The sequence below is a fragment of the Sebastes fasciatus genome, chromosome 18 (genome assembly GCF_043250625.1).
Source record: "Sebastes fasciatus isolate fSebFas1 chromosome 18, fSebFas1.pri, whole genome shotgun sequence".
Lineage (NCBI taxonomy): Eukaryota > Metazoa > Chordata > Actinopteri > Perciformes > Sebastidae > Sebastes > Sebastes fasciatus.
The window spans coordinates 18,453,221-18,477,546 of NC_133812.1; the positions used below are offsets into that span (position 1 = coordinate 18,453,221).

The window sequence follows — 24,326 nt, forward strand, 5'->3', positions numbered from 1 at the left end:
AACACAATACATAAAAGTCCAATGAAGTCCAAAGTATAATGAACATGTATATTATGTAGGACACAAGACCCGCACACAAGATATTTCTTTTTTGCCTTTATTGAATTATTAGTATACAAACATCTGAGGCAAAACATCAAAAAGAAAATCACTGAATTTAACATTCAACCTGTAAAAACAGTGAAAACAACATGCCGTACTTATCCTGTGATTGAACGCTACTACTTCGTGTCATTTTAAGGAGTTTTCCCTCCTCTATTTAAAGACCCCCCTCTCTTCCTGTATTAAAATGAGCGTTCATACAGAGATGACACTCCTGTCTGATTATAGATGTTGGTTGGATCAAACCATTGGCCTCATATAAATTATATTTAAAAGTAGAGCTGCAACAATTAATCGATGAATTGTCAACTATTAAATTAATCGCCAACTATTTTTATAATCGATTAATCGGTTTAAGTAATTTTTTAAGAGAAAAAAGTCAAAATTATCTTTATTTTCTGGTAAAAAGTACAATATTTCCGTCTGAGATGTAGCAAAGTAGAAAGTAGCATGAAAAGAAAATACTCAAATAAAGTACCTCAAATTTGTACTTGAGTAAATGTACTTAGTTGCATTCCACCACTGGAGCCAGCATGAACAATATCAGAACTGAAGCAGCTTAATGTCATTCAGCCTTCATTCATTTTATTATTTCCATGTGTGCTTTTCTACTGACATGTCAAAATGTCTTCATGCCAGTTATTAATTAGTGCAATAATACTGATTTATAGACCTTTGTTTTCCTGCATATTCTAGTATACTCCTTGCATTACCACAAGGTGTACTTATGGTCTGTTCTTGTTAAGATTTCACAGTACAGATGTACTCTAACAAAACAGAGAAATGCATTTTTTTGTAGCCATTAATAAAAGATTATGTACCATAACCTATGAAACAATAGTCCTGCGAGTTTCACCGAGTTCGATTCAACTTCCATCCTGAAAGAGAGAATCTCCAGGCATCAGAGAGGGAGGGGTTTAGGGATTAAGACACAAGAGGAAACTCACCTTTTCACGTGAATTGCCAGACGTCAGGCGTCACGCCGCTGGTGAAGGAGGAGGGGAGAGATGTGAGAGAGGGCCTGGGTTCCTGGGGCCCGGGAGGTAAACTGTACTGTGTGCCCCCCTTCAGGAGACAACAACAGTCAGTCTGTTACAATCAACCAAAGGGAGAAACGAGAAGGGACTGCAGAGACTGAAGAGGCAGCAAAAAAAAGTACTGAAAGTGCTGAAGAGATGGAAAAAGACAGACAGAGGAGGAGGAGAGTGCAACACCTGTCGTGGCTAATTTATGAAACAGACTAGCTGTGATGAATACCTCTTGAGGTGCTCAGAGAATAAAATGCTCTTTCATCCAGAAATAATGCCAAATCCTTGTTTGTGCCAGCAGTAAATGCAACATACGGTATAAATAATAAATGCCTCTTCATACTGCATTACAGCAGGTTTTTGTTACATCTTTTTTGAAGTCAGTCAAGCTTAAATTAGCACCACATTATGGAGAAAGAGCTGCATGCATTCACAAAGCTGAAGAGCTCAAATGTTTTTTAACTGGTGTCCACTTTATTCAATGCTGTCTGTAAATCATTCACTTGATAATCTGTTACTACTCTTTGCTATAAAAGGTGCTTCATATGCCATTACATGCATGGTCACCTTTAGTTTTATAAAGATTAAAAATGTACAGGAGCATAGGAGAAATTATATACTATAAGAATATTAAATTGTAATAATTATAAAAATAGAAAAACACATACATAATAGTGAGATTCTCCAAATATCTTTGTCGCCTTTGAAGTCAAATTGAAATTACTGACAATTTTCTATTATAGCAGCACGAAAATTAGGGCTGTGTACTGGCAAGAATCTGATACGATACGTATCATGATACAGGGGTTACGATATATTGCGATTTTGTAACTTAATTTAAGGAAAACTGTCATAATATAAAGAACACACCACCATATGCATAAAATCTGAGTTTAAAAAGTTTACTTTTTTTATGCAATCAAAAACAGTGGGATCTGCATTTGCATTTATCACAGTCCCTGTAACATCCAACATCATAGCACTACTGTGAGAGGGCACATACACTGAAAAGACACATTTCTTTGCAAATAAAGTAAAGTATTGACTGAGTTAATCTTTGCATGTAATCTATTAAATATAAGTGTTTTTGAGAATCAATACAGTATCACAAAACATTATTGCGATATTACATTTTTTCCTAACGAAAATATGACGATCCTTGGTCATAGCAGAGTGTTTATCCTTTGCAGATGATGTCCTCCTTTTAGACATGCTACCACTGAATGTGAACTGTGACTTGACATTCAGTCAAAAGCAATTTCAAGTGGAGCGGTTCTGAGTCCTCCAGTCAAATTTACATGGTAACATAAATGTACTAGAGTGAGTGATCTTCATCGTTCAAGTTACTAAAAGTGCAATTCATAGATGCCTTTTCTTATCTGCAGTAAGTTTCAGCCATCATGAAGCTGAATATTACATTCATGACGGGCTCTTGTCCTCCACTCATCCAAAACATATATAATTATGTGCATTTTTGCAGTGATCTTGACATGAATCAAATTTCAGAAACACTGTGCCACTGTGTACAGTACTAATTTTGACACTGCAATCCATTCTCTTCCATATATTACAGATATGTTGTAAATTATAATGACAACTCTCAGACTTGTTTGTGAATAAACAAAAAAAAAGGAGAAGTTGAGTTTATTTTTTTAGTTTTATTTTTTTTTTCTCCACGACTATGTCATATGTCTTGAAGGTTTTCATCAAACACATTCACAGGTTCACCAAAGTTATGTTAATTACAGTGAATAGAGTATTTATAACACTTCAAAAAGCTAGACACAGTAAAGAGTAACTTGTTGTCTGTAACTGAAGCAAATACTAGTGGAATTTGCTTTATAAAAAATCTACTAGATATATATTTCAATAATATACTATTCATTTATAATGCCTTTTACCACTTTGTCATTACATTGCTGAAGACAAACATGAATGTTCCAAACAGCAATACTGGTAACTTAAAATAACTGCACATTAACGATAAAAAATATAAAATTAAATACTCATGAATACTTGACAAGTGGAATATTGTCTTTGAAAAATGTGTAAGTGTGAAACAATATTTACTGCACTGCTTGGTGAGGTTATAATACATAACTATTTCCATGTAACAGAAGGAAAGGTTAGAGAGGTCCATGGTGTACTAAGCTAGTTAACAGTGGTGCTCGAGGGCTGTTTCATTTATTTTTTATTCCCCCACCTTCAGATATACAGTGTCACCCATTTGTTATTCTTTATTACGGATCAGGAAAACGTCTTAAGGCTCACAGGGTGACTGTAACAAGAACCACCACAGAACATTTAATGAACTTTGACATGACTTTTCCTCCCTTTGAGCACAGCAGCTTCAAAGTGGTTTCTATAGAACAGCCTTTTCTCAACAATGTCAAATAGTTCCTACGGTACCAACAGTATATCTTTAACAAAGATAACAGAATGCCTTTACATTGTTAAAGTTGCGAGGCATTTTACGTTTAGTCATTTTCACATTATTTCTTTGCCAAGAGACAATATCAATAAGCAGACATTTGGCCACAGAGTATGTCATGAAGATACTCAGAGACTTTGTGGAACACATAATTGAGGGGCATTTCATTTACTGCAGCACTTTAGGCCCCTTCTACATTAACAAGTGTTTGGTTATTGTTTTTTAGACCAGTCTGTGTTAAAAGCGTCGGCCACCAGGGGGCCCTGGCCACCTCTGGCCTCTGCCATGTGGGTGGTGAGGTGGAGGAGAGACCGGTCCATTGTGGTAGCTGTGTAAAAGGATAAAATCACACATTGGATTCTTGGCTTTGGCCAATAGGGGGCACACTCTGATAAGAGCAGCCATCTGAACTATTCCAGTACGGGATGTCATCCCATTTCAGTAACTGTGTACCTATGAAAGGCAAATACAGTGTAATGTCTTTTCCAATTTCATTATTCCATGCACTATTTAAGAGTCTGGCTTCAAACAGTTGAGCAGGGAGTATGATTTTTATTTACAAACTACGTTAACATTCTTTGACTCACCATTTGCTGTGGTAAGACAAACTATTTGGGCAAAAAGCTATATTATTTATTTTATTTGAAAGACAAACTGAGAAAGAAATGTGATAATTTGAAGTGAAAGAAATTAAGCTATAGTGAGGCATGAGAGAAAAGGGACAGAAAGGACTGTGCATTGTGTCACAACCCTATTTGGATTACAGAATTAAAGGAATATAACTGGTGTAAGCGCGTCTCAAATGCTCATCAGATGTACTTTATATCTATCCAAAAATCTTAAAAGCGTGCAAGGAAAGTGCCGAGATTGGTGACTTGCAAAGCTTAAGCGTGATATCAAGGTTCAAACAGCTCTTACCCTCTTGGGCCACGGGAGTGGAAGTGGCGTGGAGGTCCAGAGGGCAGCATGCCACGGCCTCGAGGGTGTGGTGGACGCCCTCTGAAACCAGGATGACCTGGAGGAGGCGGTGGACGGGGTCCGTGCCTACAGACAGAGAGAAGTGGCACATCGATACAATACACTTTTATTATGAATACATACAGTATACAGTCAGAGGAAAACTTTTGTAGTGATACACATGAGTCAGTTGAGTGACTACACCCATCTACCCATTGTGATTCAAAAGTGACAAGAAAAATTGCTCAATAAAAAAGGTATGGCTCAAATGTATGGTTGGAATAAATCTTTATTGTCATTCTGCAAAGATCCATAGATATAAAACAGTTTACTTGTAGTTAGTAGTAGTTAGTAACTGTTTTATATCTATGCTAAGGAACAATGAAAATCTGTTTAGCAGTTCTTTAGCTGTGTGCAACATAAAAGTAAAAGTAAATAGGTAAAAACAATAACTGTGGAAGCAGAATATATCAAAACAAGCAATGAAAACAAGATAAAGTGACGAGTGTAATGTTGTTTACGTAGCAGCATATATGGTAGTATAGCTGCAGTATGTGCAATATGATGATATAGTGTTACTTAGTCTACAGTAGCGTACAGTAAAACAATGTACTTTTTAAGACAAACGAAATCTTTTAAAATCAGGAAGATCATTCTTAAATCTTAGACCAACAACCCTGGATCCAGTCCATTTGGCTACCATGGCTGTCTGTGCACGTGATTACCTGTGCATGGGTGGGTAGGGGCCTCTGAGGTGCATGGGAGGTGGTGGGGGAGGAGGAGGGCCCATGCCCATTGGTCCACGCATACCCATTGGTCCCCCCCTACCTCGATGACCTCTTGGGTCTGGGTAAGGTCTCATCCTCCTCATTCCTCTGCAAGGGAAGAGCAGGAAGTGCAATTTACCCTTAAAAGTTAAGCATTTTAATCTTAAATACAGCACATATCAAAGGTAGTAGTTTTTTTTTTTACTTAAATGATTCATAACCACACTATTTGTTTGCATTCTAAACAATTCATTTATGCAAAATTTTGTATTTAACACCATGTATAATTCAATTGTCCGTACCTCATGGGTGCAAATCCGTTCATGGCTCCATCTCTCGCTCGACCCCTCCCGTATCCAGGTGGATCAAACCCTTTCATCATGCCCCGCCCACCACGCATGCTGCCTCGACTCATCCGACCCCCTCGACTCATCTGACCCCCTCGACTCATCTGACCCCCTCGACCCCATCGACCACCAGGACCACCAGGACCACGGCTTTTAAACCCACGACCCCTGAGGAGATAAAAAAAATATGAGAAAAACTGCCACTAGTCCAAGTTCAGTCATATAAATACAACTCTCCACACTGGCCAAACTCCAATGCAGTGAGGTACACTCCTTCCCTTCCCTCCCCATGCAGTTTAAAAACCATAATGTATTCATAAATACAGTATTAGGCTGTAAGGAACCATAAGACTGACCTAAATTTGTTGTCCATTAAGGGTTTCTGAGATTCATCCTTGGAAATTTTTGAAGTTTCTGTCACACTTTCTTCTGTGTCTGCATCCATCTGAAATGATGCAGGTCAATATTAATATACAGTACACACTGTCACTCTTCTAATTAGCATTTGCTTTGACATGAAAAAGATTTCTACATGTAAAAAGGCACTTTGCTTCCAAATGCAAAATGAATTATTCAAACAAGGAAAATTAGAACATTTTACCATTTAAAAAATAAAGCAATGCAGAAATAAGTTGTAAGTTCCCTGCAGCTATAAGGTAATCACGTATGATGTAAAGAAATGGGAGCCTCATTCCAAAAGATTTATCTGATATGAAGAAAAACATCATTCATGAGTTGATCCTCCAATGTAAAACCTGAGTCTTGGAAACTTAACTTGATATGTTTTACACTGGCGTTATCATGATACTCAGCAGATGTTGGAAACAAGAAACCTCAGTGTTGCATTCCCTGCATGGCTGCATGGCTGGGTGTGACAGACTGCGCATGCCTTACACTGAAGCAGGTGACAAGTTTACAAGTTAAGCACGTACAAGACAACTGCAAGTCAAGGCTGATAGCGGGGAAAATTATTAATAGTCCCAATGCCCGGGTCACTACTGTAAAACGCAGCATCTGTGAAGCTGAGTGGAGTTTGGAGAGTTGACTTTTGTGATATAGGGCGAAGGTAAGGGAAGGGGGTGCGTGCAAAACATGAAACCACCACTTAACAGGTCCGAGGGAATTTGCATTTTTGGAGTGAGTTTCAAAATTTGCCCTGAAGGAGCCACCGCCCCAGAACCTGAGAAAGCCGCCTGTAACTTATTTTTCTTCCAGTGTGTGTCTGATACTTTGTCTGAAGATCCAGCAAATCCCATGAGTTTAAGACGTCCACACATTTACCAGATACAGTATACCCACATTTTAAGATAAACTCTATATTAAAACATATTGCACAACGTTAAGTCCCTGTAGGAAACACATTATTTATAGACAATATTGCAGATGATAAAAATGCAACATGGTATATAATGAGGTTAAGAGCTCTCACTACAGGACAATTATTTCTTCATTATGCTCTTTTCAGTAAACAAAAACAATCTTTTTTAGATTTGGGATCATTTATTATCCTTCAAAGGCAGATTTCAGCACCTTTATAGACTGTTTTAATGTACTACTGATGTATTTATATCTACGTTTTGTACGTTAGTTTGTCCCAAACTTTCTCTGAACTGTATATACACTCAGTTGCCAGTATATAAAAAGGTACACCTATTTAAAATATATGCAATTAATCTTCATGAAGGTTACATTTCAGGTCATTATGGAGGCTGTAGGTTGTGGTGTTGTTGAACTATATTGTGCTGTACACTGGATTTTTATTTTTATTTATTTAACCTTTCGAGGGAGACCTGGCCAAGATGGCACACCATTACAAAGTTACAACAATTATACAGTGGAGCATGTTAAAACAGACAAGGGACAACAGATACATAATACAAAATCCAGTTTAGGAATAGCAAATGCATTCTTCAGTTACACAGCTTTTTATCAGAGCTTTGAACTCTCCCAGGGAGACCAAGTTGGATGGTGTTCTAATATTTTGTGCATCCCATTTATATCAATGAGGGTCTCACTTTATATCCATCTGTCTTTTACTATATCTATATATCTATATGGATGTCTTTATATCTATTTACACAGATATCTAGATAGACACTTGTGGAGCAGTGCTTGGAATGCTCTGCAAAATATATGCCAATAACAATAAACACTTTACAGACAGTAACCAAGCCATGGAGGACTGTCAGTCACACACACACAGAGAGACACATTATCACAGTGTTAAATAAGCCTGCAGAGCCACAGGCACGTCAGGCGTCATGGAAACATGTTTATCCTGATCCCTCCAGAGAGGCTGGTGGAGCTGAGTGTGTGAGCTCTTAAATATTAAGCTATGACCATCAGAGAGAGGGGATCCTGTGCAACACATACACTTCCAGTCTCTAATAATAATAATAATACTCCTTAATACTGTTCAGCGTACAGGGGCTCATGTTGAGCATGGCTGGCTGATGCAAAGGGCTAGAAATGTGTAATTCAATAAACATCATTAAACACAGTATATTGTTGTCAAAACAGTTGCTTTGTTATAAACAATGCTCAAGTAGCCACTTTCCTAATTGAAAATACTAAATGTATATGCTTAATAACAGGCGTATTTAGCTAAATGTTATGTATATAAAAGGGGCGTTCCTGTGTTTTTCTAACAGTCAAATATACTAGAGACTTACTTCAGTTGGTGATGCAGGAGAGGTAGATTCAAACAAGTACACTACAATTTTTTCCTACTAAGCTAATAAAAATAAAAAATATTTATTAGAAAAATATTTAAAAAATTGTACAAAATTTCCTGCAGCTTTTTGTGGCTCCTTTGCTGTTAGAAATGGCGGCACAGTCAGACTACTAGACTACATCATCACCAGGCTGGGATGTCTGTGTGAGGAATGCATTAGTGATGTGTCGGTCACGAACGAGCCGGTTCAAAAAGCCGGTTCATTGAGCCGGCTCTTTTAAGTGAACGATAAGAGCCGGTTCCCGTCCGAGAGCCGTTTTTTCTTTTCTTTCTTTACTTAATTCAAGGCAGAATGATGGGATGATTTTCTCCGCGCCGTGGGCACTCCATGCACTGATGGTACGTGTCCACAGCCTCCGTGCTTTCCACGCTCCCCATTCATTGTCTATGTAAGCAGCCGCGCAATGCATTCTGGTAGTGTGGCGTCGCGATTCGAGAGACGGAGCGTCACGACGCCTGCTCCTCAATTGTATAAAGTTGAGGGCTAATCTACTTTATGCAAATCTGACGGTCTACAGGTACAGAGCAGGAGGGGGAGGAGGAGAGAAAGAGAGAGAGGAGTGCGGTGCGCGAATAGCAGACAAGATGAGTGACAGTCGGAAACGAAGCAGCATGTAAAATTACGGTATTCTGGAAATTATAAGGTTTAGTATAATTATATTGAATAATTTAAGTAATATATGTGCACACATACTAATCATAGGTCAAAACAGTTAAAGCTAAATTTGGCTGAATTATAAAAGGCAGAAGTGGTAAAACGAAGAGCCGTTTTGGAGCAGAAAGAGCCCGCTCTTCTTGGTGATCTGAGCCAAATGATCTGGCTCACTAAAAAGAGACGGAATTCCCATCACTAGAATGCATCATGTGGAAGGTCACGCCCACCGGGGAGGAATGCTGGTCTCTGATTGGCTACTTGTTGCTTTCAGTCAGCCTGTGTTGGATTCTGATTGGAGGGCTCGGATGACGTGCGTTCTAATTTATACAGCTCATCCTGAAGAAGGTTCATTCAATTAACTGGGCCACAAGTTCAACACATACCACTAATTTATCCTATATATTTAACTAATTAGGAGACATGTTTGTGTCTATATAACCTGGATATGACATGAGGTATATTAAATGGATTCGTTTAACAGTGTCTTTCTTTTATAGGAAAGCGTTTTTGAGTGATTAATATGATGCTGACTTTTATCATCCCTCTCTGACCATTTTATTCTGCTTTCTAAATTGTATTTTACCCCCAGATGTTTCTTGTTTTTATGATCCCTCTGTTGGTTGTATTTTATTCTTTGCTGATTTATTGTTGTTGTTTTTTTCTGTTTTGTTGATTTTTTTTTCTTTCTGAAAAGCACTTTGTAACCTTGTTTAGAAAAGCGCTATATTAATAAAGTTTATTATTATTATTATTATTATTATTATTATGTAAACATGTATAAATGCAACATCTATAGGTTTTTAAGTTAATTTATTTGTCATACTTGCATGTTCATTTCTATTTTATTAATTTTATGTTGGATTTGTTCTTTTTATGTTTGGCACTTATGCTTTCTCTATACTTTGTATAATGTCAATTTGAAATCAAAACTATTTAAAAAAAAAAAAAAACAGTGTAAACATGTTAAACAAGCCTGATATATTTTACAGTTGGGAAAAAATATACAAAGAATTGGATGGACAATATAACTAGTCTTTTACAAAAGACAATTATTTAATAGCTTTCAGACACAACAAAACTTTTAATAGGCTATCATGCAGCTACTGAAACTCTAAAACACATCAGAAACCAAATACAACAAGTATTATGAATGTTTCTCTAAGTTCTCTGTTAACACAAACACATGGAATAGGCTATAGAGAGATTCCTCATCAGTAATGCATATACCCATTAAGATAGCCTTCCACAAGCAAAGCATATAAATATCAACAAACAGCAAACTGTATTTCCAAACACTGAATCCATAACTCCATCAAAGGCAGCCTCATATACAAAATAATTGCCAAGTGCCCAGTAAACAATATTTACATCAAGAGAAGGGCAAACAAAAGAAATATTAAATGAAGTTATGTTAAAGATGTTGTATTACTCATCAAATATATACAACTAACTCTATTAAATGTCCAAGGTCAAAGGTCAAAGCTCCATGTGCGTCCGTTATGCGCAGCTCAGGAGGTCTGAAAGCTTGTTGATGTACTCAATAGTGTATTTGAGTGTTTGTATCTTGGTCATGGGTTGTCCACTCTGGCTGTAGTCTGGAGGCAGGTAGTCCCGGAGCTGGTGCAGAGCCTCTGCCAGGCTCCTCATCCGCATCTTCTCCCTCTCGCTGGCCTTCACGCGTCTCTTGGTGGACATCTTGGGCTTGCTCATCCTCTGCGCTGATGTTGTTGTTGGAGTCGCCCTGCGTCCAGAGAAGCCCAAAGAGAAGTCCTTCCCACTAGAGAAGCACATCTCTGGTGAGGAGCACATGGAGTCCATGGAGGAGGACTCCGGAGAGGTGGCGAGAAGAAGAGAGTCTGGATCTTCTCCAAAAGTGATCCCATGGCTCCTCCACTCAGATAGGATTTTAGCTCTGAAAACCTCCAGGTCCATGTTTAGAAATAGTCTCCCAGAAGTCCAAGCAGCGAGGATGACATCAGGTTGGGTGAATGACAGATTCTGTGATTTTTTTTCCCCTCAAAGTGTTTTTATACCGATCTCTGGAGGTTTATGGGTTCACAGCTCTCAAAGTTCAAAGAAAAAACTCCCAAGTGCCAAAATGCGACCTTATCACTGGGGTGTGAATAAGGCTTAAATAGACGGATAATGTGATGGAAAGACAAATAATTAGATTCCCTTTTGTGGGGGAAATGACTCTTTAAAGTCTGCGTGACGACAATTCTCAGTTTGATGTGATGTGTCTAATGAAGAAGGAATGAGAGGATGCTGTTTCACCTGAGAGCTTCACACCTCTCTGGCAAGTCAGGCCTAAGTGTGTCCTCAGTCTGGAAGCTTTATATAGTATAGTAAACTAAATAATACATAAGTCAATACTATTTCTAACTTATGGAGAGTATATAGCCTTACAGTGACAAAATGTTTAAAATATATCAGTTGTGAATAGGGAGATAGAATAGGATGATGACTGAATTGTACACAGATTTTTAATTGATTATATGTATGTTTATATACTGCGTGTGCGTATATGTATGTGTGTATGTATGTATATGTATACAGTAAATATATATATATATATATATTTTTTTTTTTTTATTTTATTCTTTTTAATTGTATTTTTTTTTTACTTGTGTATATTCTTTTATTTATTTATCTTTTTTTTGTTTATAATGTGTTTTTCCTGTATCTATACTGGCTTATTTTATATTAATATTAGGTTTGTTAAGTTTCTTTGTACCGATAATGTTGTAGGGGACGTTGATGAATGTTTGTTGTTTCAAAATGAACAAAAAAACAATAAATCTAGTATTGGAATAAAAAAATATATATATATCAGAGCACTGATATACACTGATTTTTTAATTGATTATATGTATATGTGTTTTTGTATGTTTATATACTGGGTGTGCGTATATGTGTATGTATGTATGTGTGTATGTATGTATATGTATACAGTATATATATGTATATATAAATATTTTATTTTATTCTTTTTAATTGTATTTTTTTACTTGTGTATATTATTTTTATTTATTTATCTTTTTTTTATATAATATGTCTTTCCTGTATCTATACTGGCTTATTTTATATTAATATTAGGTTTGTTAAGTTTCTTTGTACCGAGAATGTTATTATAGGGGACGTTGGTGAATGTTTTGTTCTGTATACAATAAATCTAGTATTGGAAAAAAAATAAAAATATATCAGAGCACTAAAGGTTCAGAATGAGCAACAATTATTATCCTGGAAAGGGTTATAATTAAAAGTCAAATTTATTACTGTTCTTTGTGCAGAATCTTAAAATCCTGTTTTACCTTTACATGCACACATATATTTTGCTATTTGTTTCCAATGCAGTATTTTTTTCCCTGTTTCCATCAAGTGTAAATATCCTTCACAAGAACCCAACACACTTAAGGAGACAAGTTGATTTGCTCTGGAAAACAAGCTGAATTATCCTGACAAACTGTTCCAGCACTTGCTCTATAGGAAAACTCAGATTTAAGAGCCAGCACTAGGACTAGGAGTTGTTATTTGGGCAGAGGATGCAGCTGTCACCAAGCTCCTGCCAGACCTTTCATGTCTGAAAAGGTGTGTAAGGCCTCACTCATGATCAAGGGGACCAACACCGGCTGGTTGTAAAACCAACGGCTCAGCAGCGTCCTCTGTGTCCCCCTCAGCTTCTCTCTCTAGTTATATGTGGAGTGACATGTAGCTTGTCAAACAGCAGTGGGAGGAAATAAGCACATGTGGTGCTGTTAAATGGCATAACATAGTGGAAACTGTGTTAATCCACAACTGATTTACATAAAGTGTTCCTTTCAGGATCAGAAGAACACGTTATAGCAAGGCAAACTTTGGTGCAATACGACATTAAACATAAAAAAAATATTTATTTGAACAATTTCACATTTTGTTCATGTGAAACACAATCAGTCAAACATTTCAGTCTCACAACATGTATCGGATAACATTTTAAAAAATCTAATGGCACAGCTTTAATAAAATAAAAGTAATAACTTTTTTTCTGGAGCTTTCAAACTTCATCTCACTAATCAGCATGTACATTTACTTACAACTGTGTTTAAACTTCCCCCCCCTGTTGTGTTTTTCTTGATTATTTTCTTGATACTTCGTCACAATTTCAATTTCATTCAACATCAAATGTCTTGTTTTGTCTGATCAACAGGCTAAACCCAAAGATATTCAAGGAAAGGCAGCAAATTCTCACATTTGAGAAGCTGGAACCATCAAAAGTTACTTATTTGCTTGAAAAATTACTTAAATGATTACTGGATTATCAAAAGAGTTGCTGATTATTCTGTCTTATTGTTGCAGCTCTTCTGTAAAAAGCTAATAAACTGGACCATGTTGGTCAACCTCCATTTACAAGGTTAAGAATAAACTTTCACTTGATTCAACGTAAAATAGCATTCTACATGTTCTTGTCTAGAGCTGCAACGATTAATTGATTAGTTGTCAACTAATAAATTCATTTCTAATTATTTTGATAATCAATTAATTGTTTTTAGTCATTTTTGAAAGAAAAAAAACGTCTAAATTCTCTGATTCCAGCTTCTTAAATATGAAAATTTTCTAGTTTCTTTACTGCTTTATGACAGTAAACTGATTATCTTGAGTTGTGGACAAAACAAGACATTTGAGGATGTCATCTTGTGAAGAATTGTGAAAATTACTTAAACGATCATTGGATTATCAAAAGAGTTGCTGATTAATTCTCTGTCAATTGACTAATTGTTGCAGCTCTTCTGTAAAAAGCTATTGAGTGGACCCTGAGATAAGATTTTTTTGTCAACCTTCAAGGTTAAGAATAAACCTTCACATTCAACATAACATAGCGTACATGTTCTTGTCCATCATCCTGTAATCGTGCTGCTCACTTGAGGAACTTCAGTCTCAGTCTCTCTGCCAGTGGCAGTGGACTATCACTACAAATAACTGAATCGTCGCTATCTAACACAACGACAGGTGATGCTGGGAACACATCACCATCCACAGTAGCTGGTGAGACATCCTGGCATTTCCTAGGTGTGCTGTTTATCTCAATATCTATACTGTAGCTCTGACATTTTGGTAATAACCGAACCGTATGAGCTGTTTTCGCTGTTGGTTTGGTTGTTTTAGGTTTCAGGGGGAAGTCTGTGATCAAGCCGCCCTTGATCTTGATCATGGGTTTGATTTTAGCTTTTCTTTGAGGTCCAGACTGGCGGTTCTCTGCATCGCTTTCCTCGCTGGATGAACACATGCTCATGCACACGCTCTTCTTGGTGGTCTGCGGCGCGTTGTTGTCCTTGTTACTTTGACCCGGGTCAGAGTAGCACCTCTGTGGTGGCGGGTCAGCCGATGATGAAATGGCTTTACGGACGAATTTATATTTTGGAGGAGGCTTTTGGGAGCCAATGCATTCCTCCTTTGTTTGAGCTGCAGGTCTCAACTGCTGTACTGAGCCGTGAGTTTCTGCCTTATTTGTTGCACACTGCCTTTTGTCAGTTAGTGGTTCTTTTTTGTCAACAGACAATTTACGGATACTGCTGCCTTTACTGGGGATCTGTCCATTTGGTTTTGAGATATGAGAAGAAATGTGTTTGAGAGGCGCCAACTCATAGTTTATTTGTTTTGAGACCACGTCATTGTGTATCTCCATCTGATTTATAGATTTAATAGCTGTGTTCCTCATGAGCAGCCTGTCTCTCAGAGGACACTCTGTGTAGCACAGCTCTGGAGCAGATCTGGAGTCTGCTTCTTTGACGTTACTTGAGGTTTTCTGCTCCTCTGTTTCCCTGACATCGCCGTCTGTGGCTTTGGTCGGTTTGGGCTCAGCGGTGTGGTTTGTAACTGGAGAGGATGTGAAGGACAAAGCATCCCAGTCGATATCACTCAGGTGTAGAGCGTCGATAACAGCAGAGACAGACGGTGAAGCAGTGGCCTCTGATTCTGCACGAGGCAGAGGAGTAATGGGGCAATCGCCCAGACCGCTGTGGTCTTCTTTTGACTTCTGCCGCTGTTTATGGTTCACTGGAGTGTTCAAAACCACCACTTCTGGTTCATCTGTGTCTGAAACGGTATGGAGCAGCGTCTGTGGTTGAGTGTTAGAGGAACTCTGAAGGGTCATCTGAGCCAAGAGGTCCGAAATACCATCGGAGACATCAGACGGCTTCTCCTTTTTACTCTTTGGCTTTTTCTCTGTAAAGAAGATTGAGAGCGGATGTCAACAACTAAAGGATTTCAAATGCATTTTGAATGAGTTACTGTGAACATATTCACTCTGGTATCTCTTGACTGTAAAGTTCTAGTTGTTCTACCCATGAGGAAGTGAAGCCCTACAGCAGCAGTTATGACCAGGGGGGAGCAAAGTACAACCTGTATAAAGTGACAGCGAAGCCTGTGAGACAGACACCTCTCGGCTGCATCAAAGCCTTTGGTGTGAACCAGTCGAGCTGCCAAACTCTACATTTTCAGGTGTCAGAGCTGCTGCAATAGACAGCCTTGAAAAACAAGTCAGAGCTCCAGGTGCCTTTGATCAGGAGCTTGTCAAGTCTGTGGGGGGGCTCCCGGTTTTGTTGTGAAAAACTTACCATCAGACATGGTTCATTTTACAAAAATCTTCACAGAAATTGTATTTAATATTGTATTTTTCAGTCCTAATATCCATTTTTTAAAGTGAATATTATAAATGATTGTCTTACTCTTGGTCTTGTTCTCTTCGGCCAGAGCTTTGTCTCTCAGGTAGCTCTCCACCACCTCTGGGAAGGCCACACGGAAGAGAGCCTCTTCCTCCACCGTCCTCACCTCATGTTGATCCTCTGCAGGCCGATCCTCAGGAAACACGTAATGTTCTGACAGGATGACCAGGGATATTTAACCAGGGGACTGCAGTTTACAGTAACACTCATTACACATTACACAGAGACACTATGTTTCCATAATAAAACTATACATTTATAATCAATGATTTCAAGTATTCTTAATTTAGAATATCCAGTCATTTATATATATATATGTATATATATATATATGTACACATTTAAATCCATCATGTAATAATTTAGTTGTATAAAAATACTTCTTTTAGATGAGATAATAAATTAAATGAGGAACCCCGTTCAGAATTAGTTGATTGAGACTTTCTCGGGACGGTCACGTCAGACCAGCTTGTTAGTGAGGTGAACTTTGATATGACAGATTTCCCAGCCTGGAGAGGAAGCCAGTTTAGCACCTAGTGGCTGTTGTGACTGATCTGTCACCTCTGAACCCCACCTCACAGCAAGTCACTAACAGACAACCCGGTGACGAGCACCCCGCACCCCAACCTCCGCTTGATGCAGCAGTCACGTCACTCAACTCAGAGGATGTTTTCTTAGATATCAACTTTTTATCCTCTGAAATGAGAAAAAGAAGACTACATGTTCATGAGCTTTAAACTGACCTGGTGTTCTCCAGATGATCTCGAAGCAAGCGACGGCATTCCTCACCCTTGGTTTCAATATTCTTTTGTAGGAAAAAAACGTTGTTGTTCATTATGCATGTACTGAAATAACATTTATTACAACAAAGCAACTAAAGAGACGTTTTTGTTAGACTACCTGACGGGCTTGATTTGGGAGGACATTTCTCTTCCATATTTTCGGTTCATCAACTCTGCGTAGCTCATCAGGACTAAAACCTTTTCGCTGGTGTAGTGCTTCGGCCATTCCATCTTGTCGTAGGCAAATTTCTGGAAAACACACACTTTTAACATGCAACTCACTTTAAGAGATAACGAAGTGAACAAGTCATTAACATAAACCTATCACCTGCATCAAGAGCATATTTGGCTGCCTCCTCTTGAAATGTGACATAGGCTTATCCTTTGAAATCAGGAACTCACGAATGATCTGCATATTGAAGTATTAAAAATCATATGTTGTAGATTATTATAGCACTTATTAAAACAACATATAAACCATGGCAGATTAAAAGAACTGTACCTCTGTAAAAGGGAACTGTTGACTTGCGAGTGTTTTCCTAAAAAAATATAAAACACAAAATGAACAGATTAAACATACCTAAAGCAAACCATCCTTAAAAATCATGACACCCATTATAAATTTCCAAAGCCCACGTTGACATCTTTAAGTCTTGTTTAGTTGTGACTAAAACCCAAATATATCAGGTTTACTCTCATAGAAATCTAAGAAAAACAGAACATATTCACATTTGAGGAGCGGACACCACTTAATGTTTCACCACTTTTGCTTAAAAATGCCTTGATGAATAGGAAAATAGCTAAATTGATGCAGATTCTTTTTCTGACAATCAACTAATCGTTTCAGTGCTTAAGTAGCATTATCAACTGAGAATGATCATTGATAGACCGACTATAATGCTGTTAGTCTTGATCTTCTATTTAATATGTTGCCTTTATTTTCCTGCTTGCCATTCCACTTTTTCATTTTCTGCTAGGGCTGCACAATTAATCAAAATTTGACTGAAATCACAATATGGCCTATTGCAATTTTCAAATCGCAGCATTTTTTAAAAATCGCAATATTTGTTGAGGCGAAATGCGCAGAAATACCATTTATAATTAAATATTGTGGTGCTGCAGAGATGTCCTGGCCTACACATCATATTCTACTGACTAAAGAAAACATCTTTGTTTGGTACAGATCCCTGCAAAAATCACACCATAATCATTTTATATGTTTTTCAATGAAAATTAGGATAATTATGTAAAAATGATCATTCCTTCTAAAATTGCAAATCATAATGCAATTGCAATATTAGTCAAAATAATGGCAATTCGATATTTTATCAAAATCGTTCAGCCCTATTTTCAGAAATTACATTAACTATTTTTAAGTGCTGTTTATGTACACAAAGTCACATACTTTCTGATATTTGCCTCAAAAGACGAGGCCTGGCGGGTCTGCTCATGGCGGTGCCAGTCACAGGGACACTGGTAGTCAAAGTCCTGAGGTTGACAGAAATGTTTACTGTCGCAAAGCACGCAGCCGCGACGTTCATGTGTCTTCGCTGAGCCTGAGAAAGGGAGGAGATGAATCAGAATTCATATTTGATAAAAACACGAGAAGTCAAGCCAAGGCGAACACACTACTACAACTTGGGTGTAAAGTCAGAGGCATATTCATTCTAACCCATCTGTCACATACATGTATGTTTTAACATGACAGTTTAAATGGCTTTAACCCCCCCCCCTCCCTTTCTTTCCACCTCTTATCAGAATCAGGAGCAGGGGTCAGAGTTCAAAGCAGGGCACCACTCACCAGGATGTCGACAAACGTTGCAGTGAGGAACCTTCTTTACAACTCCCTCAGACACACCTGAACTCTCCTCCCTCCACTGGGTGAACCTGAGGTGATCAGCGAAAGGTTACAAACACAACACTGTATACACTCTTTATGTGAGAACAGGCAAACAGAAAGGAAAATACTGCGAGAAAAAGAATCCACAGAGAGTGTATCTTCTACCTCTGCAGAAGTGTTTGTCCTTTCAGCGTCTGGATAAGCCTCTGAGCTTGCTCTTTACCAACACCTGGTATGCCCTTATGAAAGAATGACAATGTGCAGTTAACATTCGTATTGGTGATTTTCAGGATGCAAATGTCAGATTAACATGCCCACCGTACTTTAGGAATATAATCACAGCCAAGGAGGATGGCCAGACCAACTAGATTCTCTCTGGAGAGATGCAACTCTGTTTGCACCCTGGAGGTCCTGTAACAGTCCACCTGAGGGTCCTGGAGGGGAAAGATGAGAAACAATATTATGCACATTTGATGGTTTTCACAACCAAGGCATCAGTAGAATAATAAACAGAGTTGATACATATAGAGAGGTGTAAAGGTATGAATAAAAGGTGTAGGGCTGCAGATAATTTTCATTACTGATTAATGTATGAGTGTAATTGACTAAATAAATGTTAAATGTGTATCACAGGTTACCATAACGTGTTTCAAAAGTCATCAAAGTTTCCTCTTTGGTTTTGACAGCAGCCAAATTGATGTGGAAGAGAGAAAAGTGCCCATCTATTTTGCATTTGCTGTTATAATGAGAATATATTTTGTATTTCTACTTGATAAATACTATAACAAAATGATCAAAATTGAAATGCATTAATTAGCTTGCAGCTTGTTAGTTAATTACTTGGGGATTTTGCTAATAAATAATAAAATATTTTTGTCTAAAACTATTTTTTTCTGTTTTATATTCTTCTTTTTCTTTTTTTTATGTTGAAGGGTATGTATGTGTTTTGTTAAATTGAAAAATCAATAAAAATAAAATATCAAAAATACATAAATAAAGTCCTTCAAGTAAAAAAGAAAAACTAACAGTAGATAACAGGAAGTATAACTACTTCACCCTATGGCTTATCCATTTTTTTAGGGATGCGATTAGGAACAACTACATTGAATAAAGTATTTTCTTCTGGAAATCAACAGGGAATTTGTGTTTGAAAACAATCATGATAAAATTCACAGCTCCGACTTGGAGCCCAAGTGTTACTTTAATGGTCTGGAGTAAGTCTAAATCACTTGACTGAGTTTTGATCACAGGCATAAATTCAGTACTAATCCCCAGAACAGTTTGAAATGAAGAACCCTTTGGAAAGAGCAGTGAAAGACTTCAATCAGACTCCAGTCCATTGTTTGGGTTGAAGTTTCTCCAGATGTTGTACACTAGTGTGGATGATAATGACATACTTTACTGTTCATATTGAAGTTCCTGTAGACAGTCCGGGCTCCATACAAGAAGGCGTCTCCATCATTAGTGATGCAGCCGTCCACCAGGCCCTGTGAGTCCAGGTAGGCACACATGGCCTCCGCCTCCCCAGCAGCTGTCACCCAAGGCACACCCAGATAGTCCAGCATGTCTGCACACTACAAAGGTAAGAAAAATAACATTAATTTATTATGACTGACTACGATTAGACATGCAGGTGAGTGGAGGACCAACCAACCTCTCTGAGGACAGCGTTAAAGCGCCCTCTGCTGGTGTTTGTTGTGGGTTTAGGAGCAGAAGCCTTTTTGAATCCTCCATATCTTGTTTGTGTCCTCTTGCTCATAGTTTCCGCCTTAAGTTTGGGGGCTTCTCCTTCCATCACAAAGACAAGCTTTACCCCCATAAGAGTGAGCGACGACACCCTGAAAAACAAATTTCTGGACACAAAAATGTTTAAATATCAGAATTGTACGGAGCCCCCCTAAACCCCTAGGAGAACATGTTTATTATCTCGTTCCTTCAAGTTACTTCATAGAGCACTTCTTCCAATCATTCCTGACTGTCCATACATTGCTGATGTACGGAGCCCCCCCAGATGATGTCCTAGGGGGGACAACGAGCTACAACCTCATTTTAATCAACACATAAAACAAAATATTGGTCTCTATGTGCAGCTGGCTGAGAGACAGAGGTCAGGGACCGTCTACAAAATGCAACACCGAAAAGAGACAAATATTCAATAACATCAGTATCATACAGTGTAGCACCATCAAAATTACTTCACACATCAATGGTATCTTCTTGATTATACTTATTTAACTAAAAAAGACATTTTGATGGCACTACACTTTATAAAAGTGAAGTTATTGAATATTTTTCCCATTAAAAATTCACCAAACTTATGCAAAAGCATATTTTTCCAAACTAAATACAGTGTAGCACCACCAGAATTACTTCACACATCAATGATCTCCTCATGGTTGTACTACAACACTTAGTTTGGAAAAATATGCTTTTACATAATTTTGGTGAAATTTTTAATGGAAAAAATATTCAATAACTTCACTTTTATAAAGTGTAGTGCCATCAAAATGTCTTAATTAGTTAAATAAGTATAATCAGAAAGATACCATTGATGTGTGAAGTACTTTTTGTTGGTACTACACTGCATAATACTGAAGTTATTTAATATTTTTCCCATTAAGAATTCACCAAAATTATGCAAAATAATATTTTTTCCAAACTAAGTGTTTAACTTCAGTATTATGCAGTGTAGTACCATCAAAATTACTTCACACAACAATGGTCTCTTCTTGATTATACTTATTAAACTAATTAAGACATTTTGATGGCACTACACTTTATAAAAGTGAAGTTATTTAATATTTTCCCATTAAAAATTCACCAAAATTATGCAAAAGTACAACCATGAGGATCGCATTGATGTGTGAAGTGATTTTGGTGGTATTACACTGCATAATACTGAAGTTATTGAATATTTTTCCCATTAAAAATTAAAAGAAATCATGCAAAATAATATTTTTTCCAAACTAAGTGTTATAGTACAACCATGAGGAGATCATTGATGTGTGAAGTGATTTTGGTGGTACTACACTGCATAATAATGAAGTTATTGAATATTTTGCGTTGCATTTTGTGGACGGTCCCTGACATCATCTAGGGGGGCTGTGTACATCAGCAATGTGTGGACAGTCAGGAATGATTGGAAGAAGTGCTCTATGAAGTAACTCGAGGGAACCAGATAATAAACATGTTCTCCTAGGGGGTCTAACACCATGATGAGTTAATTAAAGCACAGTAACAGGTGATCCTACCTGAGGTGTGGCTTGGTAACTCTCCCCATCATGGCCTGGACGTGCTGGGCCTCACACACCCATAAACTCAGGTCAACCGCCAGCAGCTTTCCGCTCAAACTGTACAGCGGAACCGACTCATGAACCGGCTCCACGATGGACCACAACTCGTGAACACCCATAGCTAACTAAACACTACTCTAAAATGCCCCTTTTCAACTGATTTAACCGAATAACGAGTGAAGAAAACGTGAAAGCGAAACAACAACAACACAAGGACAACGACGGAGAGTTTTCAAACAGTGGCGCCGTTGGGCCGCGTCCCAATTCGTTCAACATCTCTCTACTACGCAGCCTTTGTTGCTGAATTAATTGTTACGACGTGGAAAAGAAAGTCAATTAAACGTTTGAATTGATTGTAGAACACCACACGGCTTTCTATATCGTAAATATTTAACTCATAGTTTTAATTAACATGTTAGAAAAACAAAGGTGGAAAGAAAGGGAACAACTTCAAGAAGTCGGTCGACGCCTGACATGAACGTCATATTAAAGTGCCTCTAAAATGCTTGTTGCTATGGACTACGCAGCCTTTTTTTGCTGAATTAATTGCTACGACGTGGAGAATAAAGTAAATTCGACGTTTTGAATTGAATGTAGATTAACCACAAAGCTTTCTATGTTGTAAATATTGAACTTATAGTTTTAATTAACATGATTTTTAGGAAAAACAAGGTGGAAAGAAAGGGAACATAAACGTCATATTAAAGCGCCTCTGAATGCCTGTTGCTATGGAGACGAGGCTCTTGTTAACAGGACAAAGCTGAATTTTTACTTTCTGAGTGTTTTTATTGTCAACCATGGACTCAAAAACACAACTAGAAATTGTCGGCTTAATTAAAGACCATAATTTCTGTGTTGCCAGTAGTATAGCCGAGGTAAACCGTTCATTTCTTAGAGTTTTATGTAGCATTATTTACATGTTTTCTCACCTGAGTGTTAACAACACTTATATATTGTGACTCTGCATGACAGGGACTAAAACAGAAGTTTCCTGAAGCATTTCTGGATCCAAAAATTCAACCACTACTCGAATGTGACTGGCACACATATCTGTCTCACAAGAAAAGGGTAAGTCTCTGATTGTATTTTTGAAGTCTCATTTTATTGTATTCAGATATTTTACTTATAGGTGAAAGTAGCTATGCCAGTAAAAATACCCCATTAAAAGTACAGCTCTGAGCTATGCTGGGAAACACATGATGTCACCACTCTTTATGTAGGCTACTGATAAGAATTATAAAGGTGTAAGTTGTGTTGTCCCACCCTAACAAGTTAGTACAACACAACTAAAGCACAAATGTCATATTAAATCACTCTATTTCCTCATTCACAACATCTCTTACTAAAATATAGGCTCTATATACCTACACAAATATACTATGAGCTGTGCTTATCTTTGACCTGTTAAAATCTATTATTGCTTGGTACTTTTTCCTCATTCGCCCACCATATATAGAGAGCCTAAGTTTGGAAATTTGTGTTTGGTGGATTATTTCTCTGTTGTTACAATGCTAATTGGCATTGTATTTTACATCGTTGGAACGCCTGTTTATTTACCTCCACAATGATGTCCAACTTGTAAGGATCATGCGTTTGTGGGATGAACAGCACAGCTGATTATGTGGGTAGCGCCCAAGAAACCAAAATGCTCTGCCAATGGTAAACAGTGTATTCTCCTGTTGGTATTGACTCTTGTTTTGAGTTGTTTGGTGGATTGGATGATTGAACTCTCTATCTGTAACAAGGAACAAACAAGACATATTACCAAGGTGTATTAGTGTATTGTGTGATGTGTATTTTATTGTATTTCCATATTTGTGGTGTATTGTGGTCTTATGATATAGACTGCTGTATATTTTAATTACACTGTAAATGTAAAAGCCCAGCTAGAGACAACAGTTGAAAATTAGCTAAAAACTCTGCAGCACATCAGTTTCATGCCCTGTATTGGAACTACAGTATGTTAAATTGCATCTTCCCTATCAAATAAAAATAAATAGATAAATATATTGCATTGTATAACTGCTCATAACTTCTGTATATAATCTTAATCTGCAAAGTAGGCCTAATTAAAGATTTAAAATTATCACAGTGGAGTAAAGAGTAAAATGATTGCTTCTGAAATACAGTAAAGTCTAAGTGTAAAGTATCATAAAATGATACTCAAGTAAAGTGCAAGTACATCACAATTGTACAGTGTTTGAGTAATTATATTTTCCACCATTGCTGTATTGTCTGAGCTGCAGCAGCTTGCTGAGGGTTGTGATGCTCAACTATACAGCTTAACACATCTACACAACACAATACTGCTGTAGTTTGACGTTACAGTTGTTCTGAAAGGCTGATCACATCTGTTGTTCAACACTTGTGATTCAAGGAGCTGCGTGGTGAAGTGTGGCAGTACTCCAGCAGTCTGATGTGCTTTCTGAACGGCCTTCTCCTCGGTAATGAGAAGGATCTCGCCGACTGGGCCGAGAATCAGTGGAGCTTCTCTCTCACTCAGCCGCAGGCTTTCTACGTGGCTCTCACTGAGGACGGCTACACCAAACACCTCCAGAACACCGGGGCAAGTCAACATCACAGACATTAAAAATAACAAATATAGGTTCAAAAATATGGATGGAAAGTTATTTTTGGTTTGTGGTGGGTGTCAGGAAGCAGGTCATTTGCAAACCATCAGGCTCCAGTC

General features: G+C 37.7%; 4 protein-coding genes across 5 annotated transcripts in view; 1 reads left to right on the forward strand and 3 right to left on the reverse strand.

Moving 5' to 3' along the window:
- Window positions 1–83: 83 nt before the first annotated feature.
- Window positions 84–8,503, reverse strand: LOC141756269 (uncharacterized). 2 transcript variants are annotated; one of them, XM_074615864.1, is made up of 6 exons: window positions 8,305–8,503; window positions 5,989–6,077; window positions 5,588–5,800; window positions 5,244–5,393; window positions 4,480–4,605; window positions 84–1,167 (listed from the first exon to the last, which is right to left on the reverse strand). In XM_074615864.1, exons 2-6 carry the CDS (start codon window positions 6,075–6,077, stop codon window positions 1,080–1,082), a joined length of 666 nt encoding a protein of 221 aa, XP_074471965.1. In that variant the 5' UTR covers window positions 8,305–8,503; the 3' UTR covers window positions 84–1,079. The 2 variants fall into 2 exon arrangements, with proteins under 2 accessions (XP_074471965.1, XP_074471967.1); XM_074615866.1 differs by lacking the exon at window positions 84–1,167 and adding an exon at window positions 2,774–3,889 and having other exon boundaries at window positions 8,305–8,500.
- Window positions 8,504–10,100: 1,597 nt separating this feature from the next.
- On the reverse strand, window positions 10,101–11,320 carry msgn1 (mesogenin 1). The gene has a single exon (XM_074616131.1). The coding sequence runs from the start codon at window positions 10,951–10,953 to the stop codon at window positions 10,519–10,521; it is 435 nt and encodes a 144-aa protein (XP_074472232.1). The 5' UTR covers window positions 10,954–11,320; the 3' UTR covers window positions 10,101–10,518.
- A 949-nt stretch (window positions 11,321–12,269) lies between these two features.
- Window positions 12,270–21,987, reverse strand: gen1 (GEN1 Holliday junction 5' flap endonuclease). The gene is made up of 13 exons (XM_074615796.1): window positions 21,596–21,987; window positions 19,999–20,197; window positions 19,742–19,918; window positions 18,668–18,778; window positions 18,510–18,583; window positions 18,306–18,391; window positions 17,910–18,060; window positions 17,007–17,043; window positions 16,833–16,913; window positions 16,623–16,753; window positions 16,466–16,527; window positions 15,726–15,875; window positions 12,270–15,222 (listed from the first exon to the last, which is right to left on the reverse strand). The coding sequence occupies exons 1-13, from the start codon at window positions 21,754–21,756 to the stop codon at window positions 13,916–13,918; spliced, it is 2,727 nt and encodes a 908-aa protein (XP_074471897.1). The 5' UTR covers window positions 21,757–21,987; the 3' UTR covers window positions 12,270–13,915.
- Window positions 21,988–22,025: 38 nt separating this feature from the next.
- The window catches only part of ppil6 (peptidylprolyl isomerase (cyclophilin)-like 6), a 4,288-nt gene continuing 1,987 nt past the window's right edge, over window positions 22,026–24,326 (forward strand). The window contains exons 1-3 of the mRNA XM_074615797.1: window positions 22,026–22,512; window positions 22,610–22,705; window positions 24,015–24,203. Coding sequence (XP_074471898.1) covers window positions 22,435–22,512; window positions 22,610–22,705; window positions 24,015–24,203 — 363 coding nt within the window. The 5' untranslated portion in view covers window positions 22,026–22,434. The remainder of the gene's footprint in view (window positions 22,513–22,609; window positions 22,706–24,014; window positions 24,204–24,326) is intronic.

Bases quoted from the DNA above. Each gene is read 5' to 3' on its own strand.
- LOC141756269 (XM_074615866.1), bottom strand. From the start codon at position 6,077: ATGGATGCAGACACAGAAGAAAGTGTGACAGAAACTTCAAAAATTTCC. The intron at 5,394-5,587 runs GTACGGACAATT...CTTCCCTTGCAG, and splicing joins AACGGATTTGCACCCATGAG to AGGAATGAGGAGGATGAGAC. The intron at 3,890-4,479 runs GTAAGAGCTGTT...CCTTTTACACAG, and splicing joins CACTCCCGTGGCCCAAGAGG to CTACCACAATGGACCGGTCT.
- msgn1 (XM_074616131.1), bottom strand. From the start codon at position 10,953: ATGGACCTGGAGGTTTTCAGAGCTAAAATCCTATCTGAGTGGAGGAGC.
- gen1 (XM_074615796.1), bottom strand. From the start codon at position 21,756: ATGGGTGTTCACGAGTTGTGGTCCATCGTGGAGCCGGTTCATGAGTCG. The intron at 18,584-18,667 runs GTACGGTGGGCA...TTCTTTCATAAG, and splicing joins GCTGTGATTATATTCCTAAA to GGCATACCAGGTGTTGGTAA. The intron at 18,392-18,509 runs GTAGAAGATACA...TGATCACCTCAG, and splicing joins GGACAAACACTTCTGCAGAG to GTTCACCCAGTGGAGGGAGG.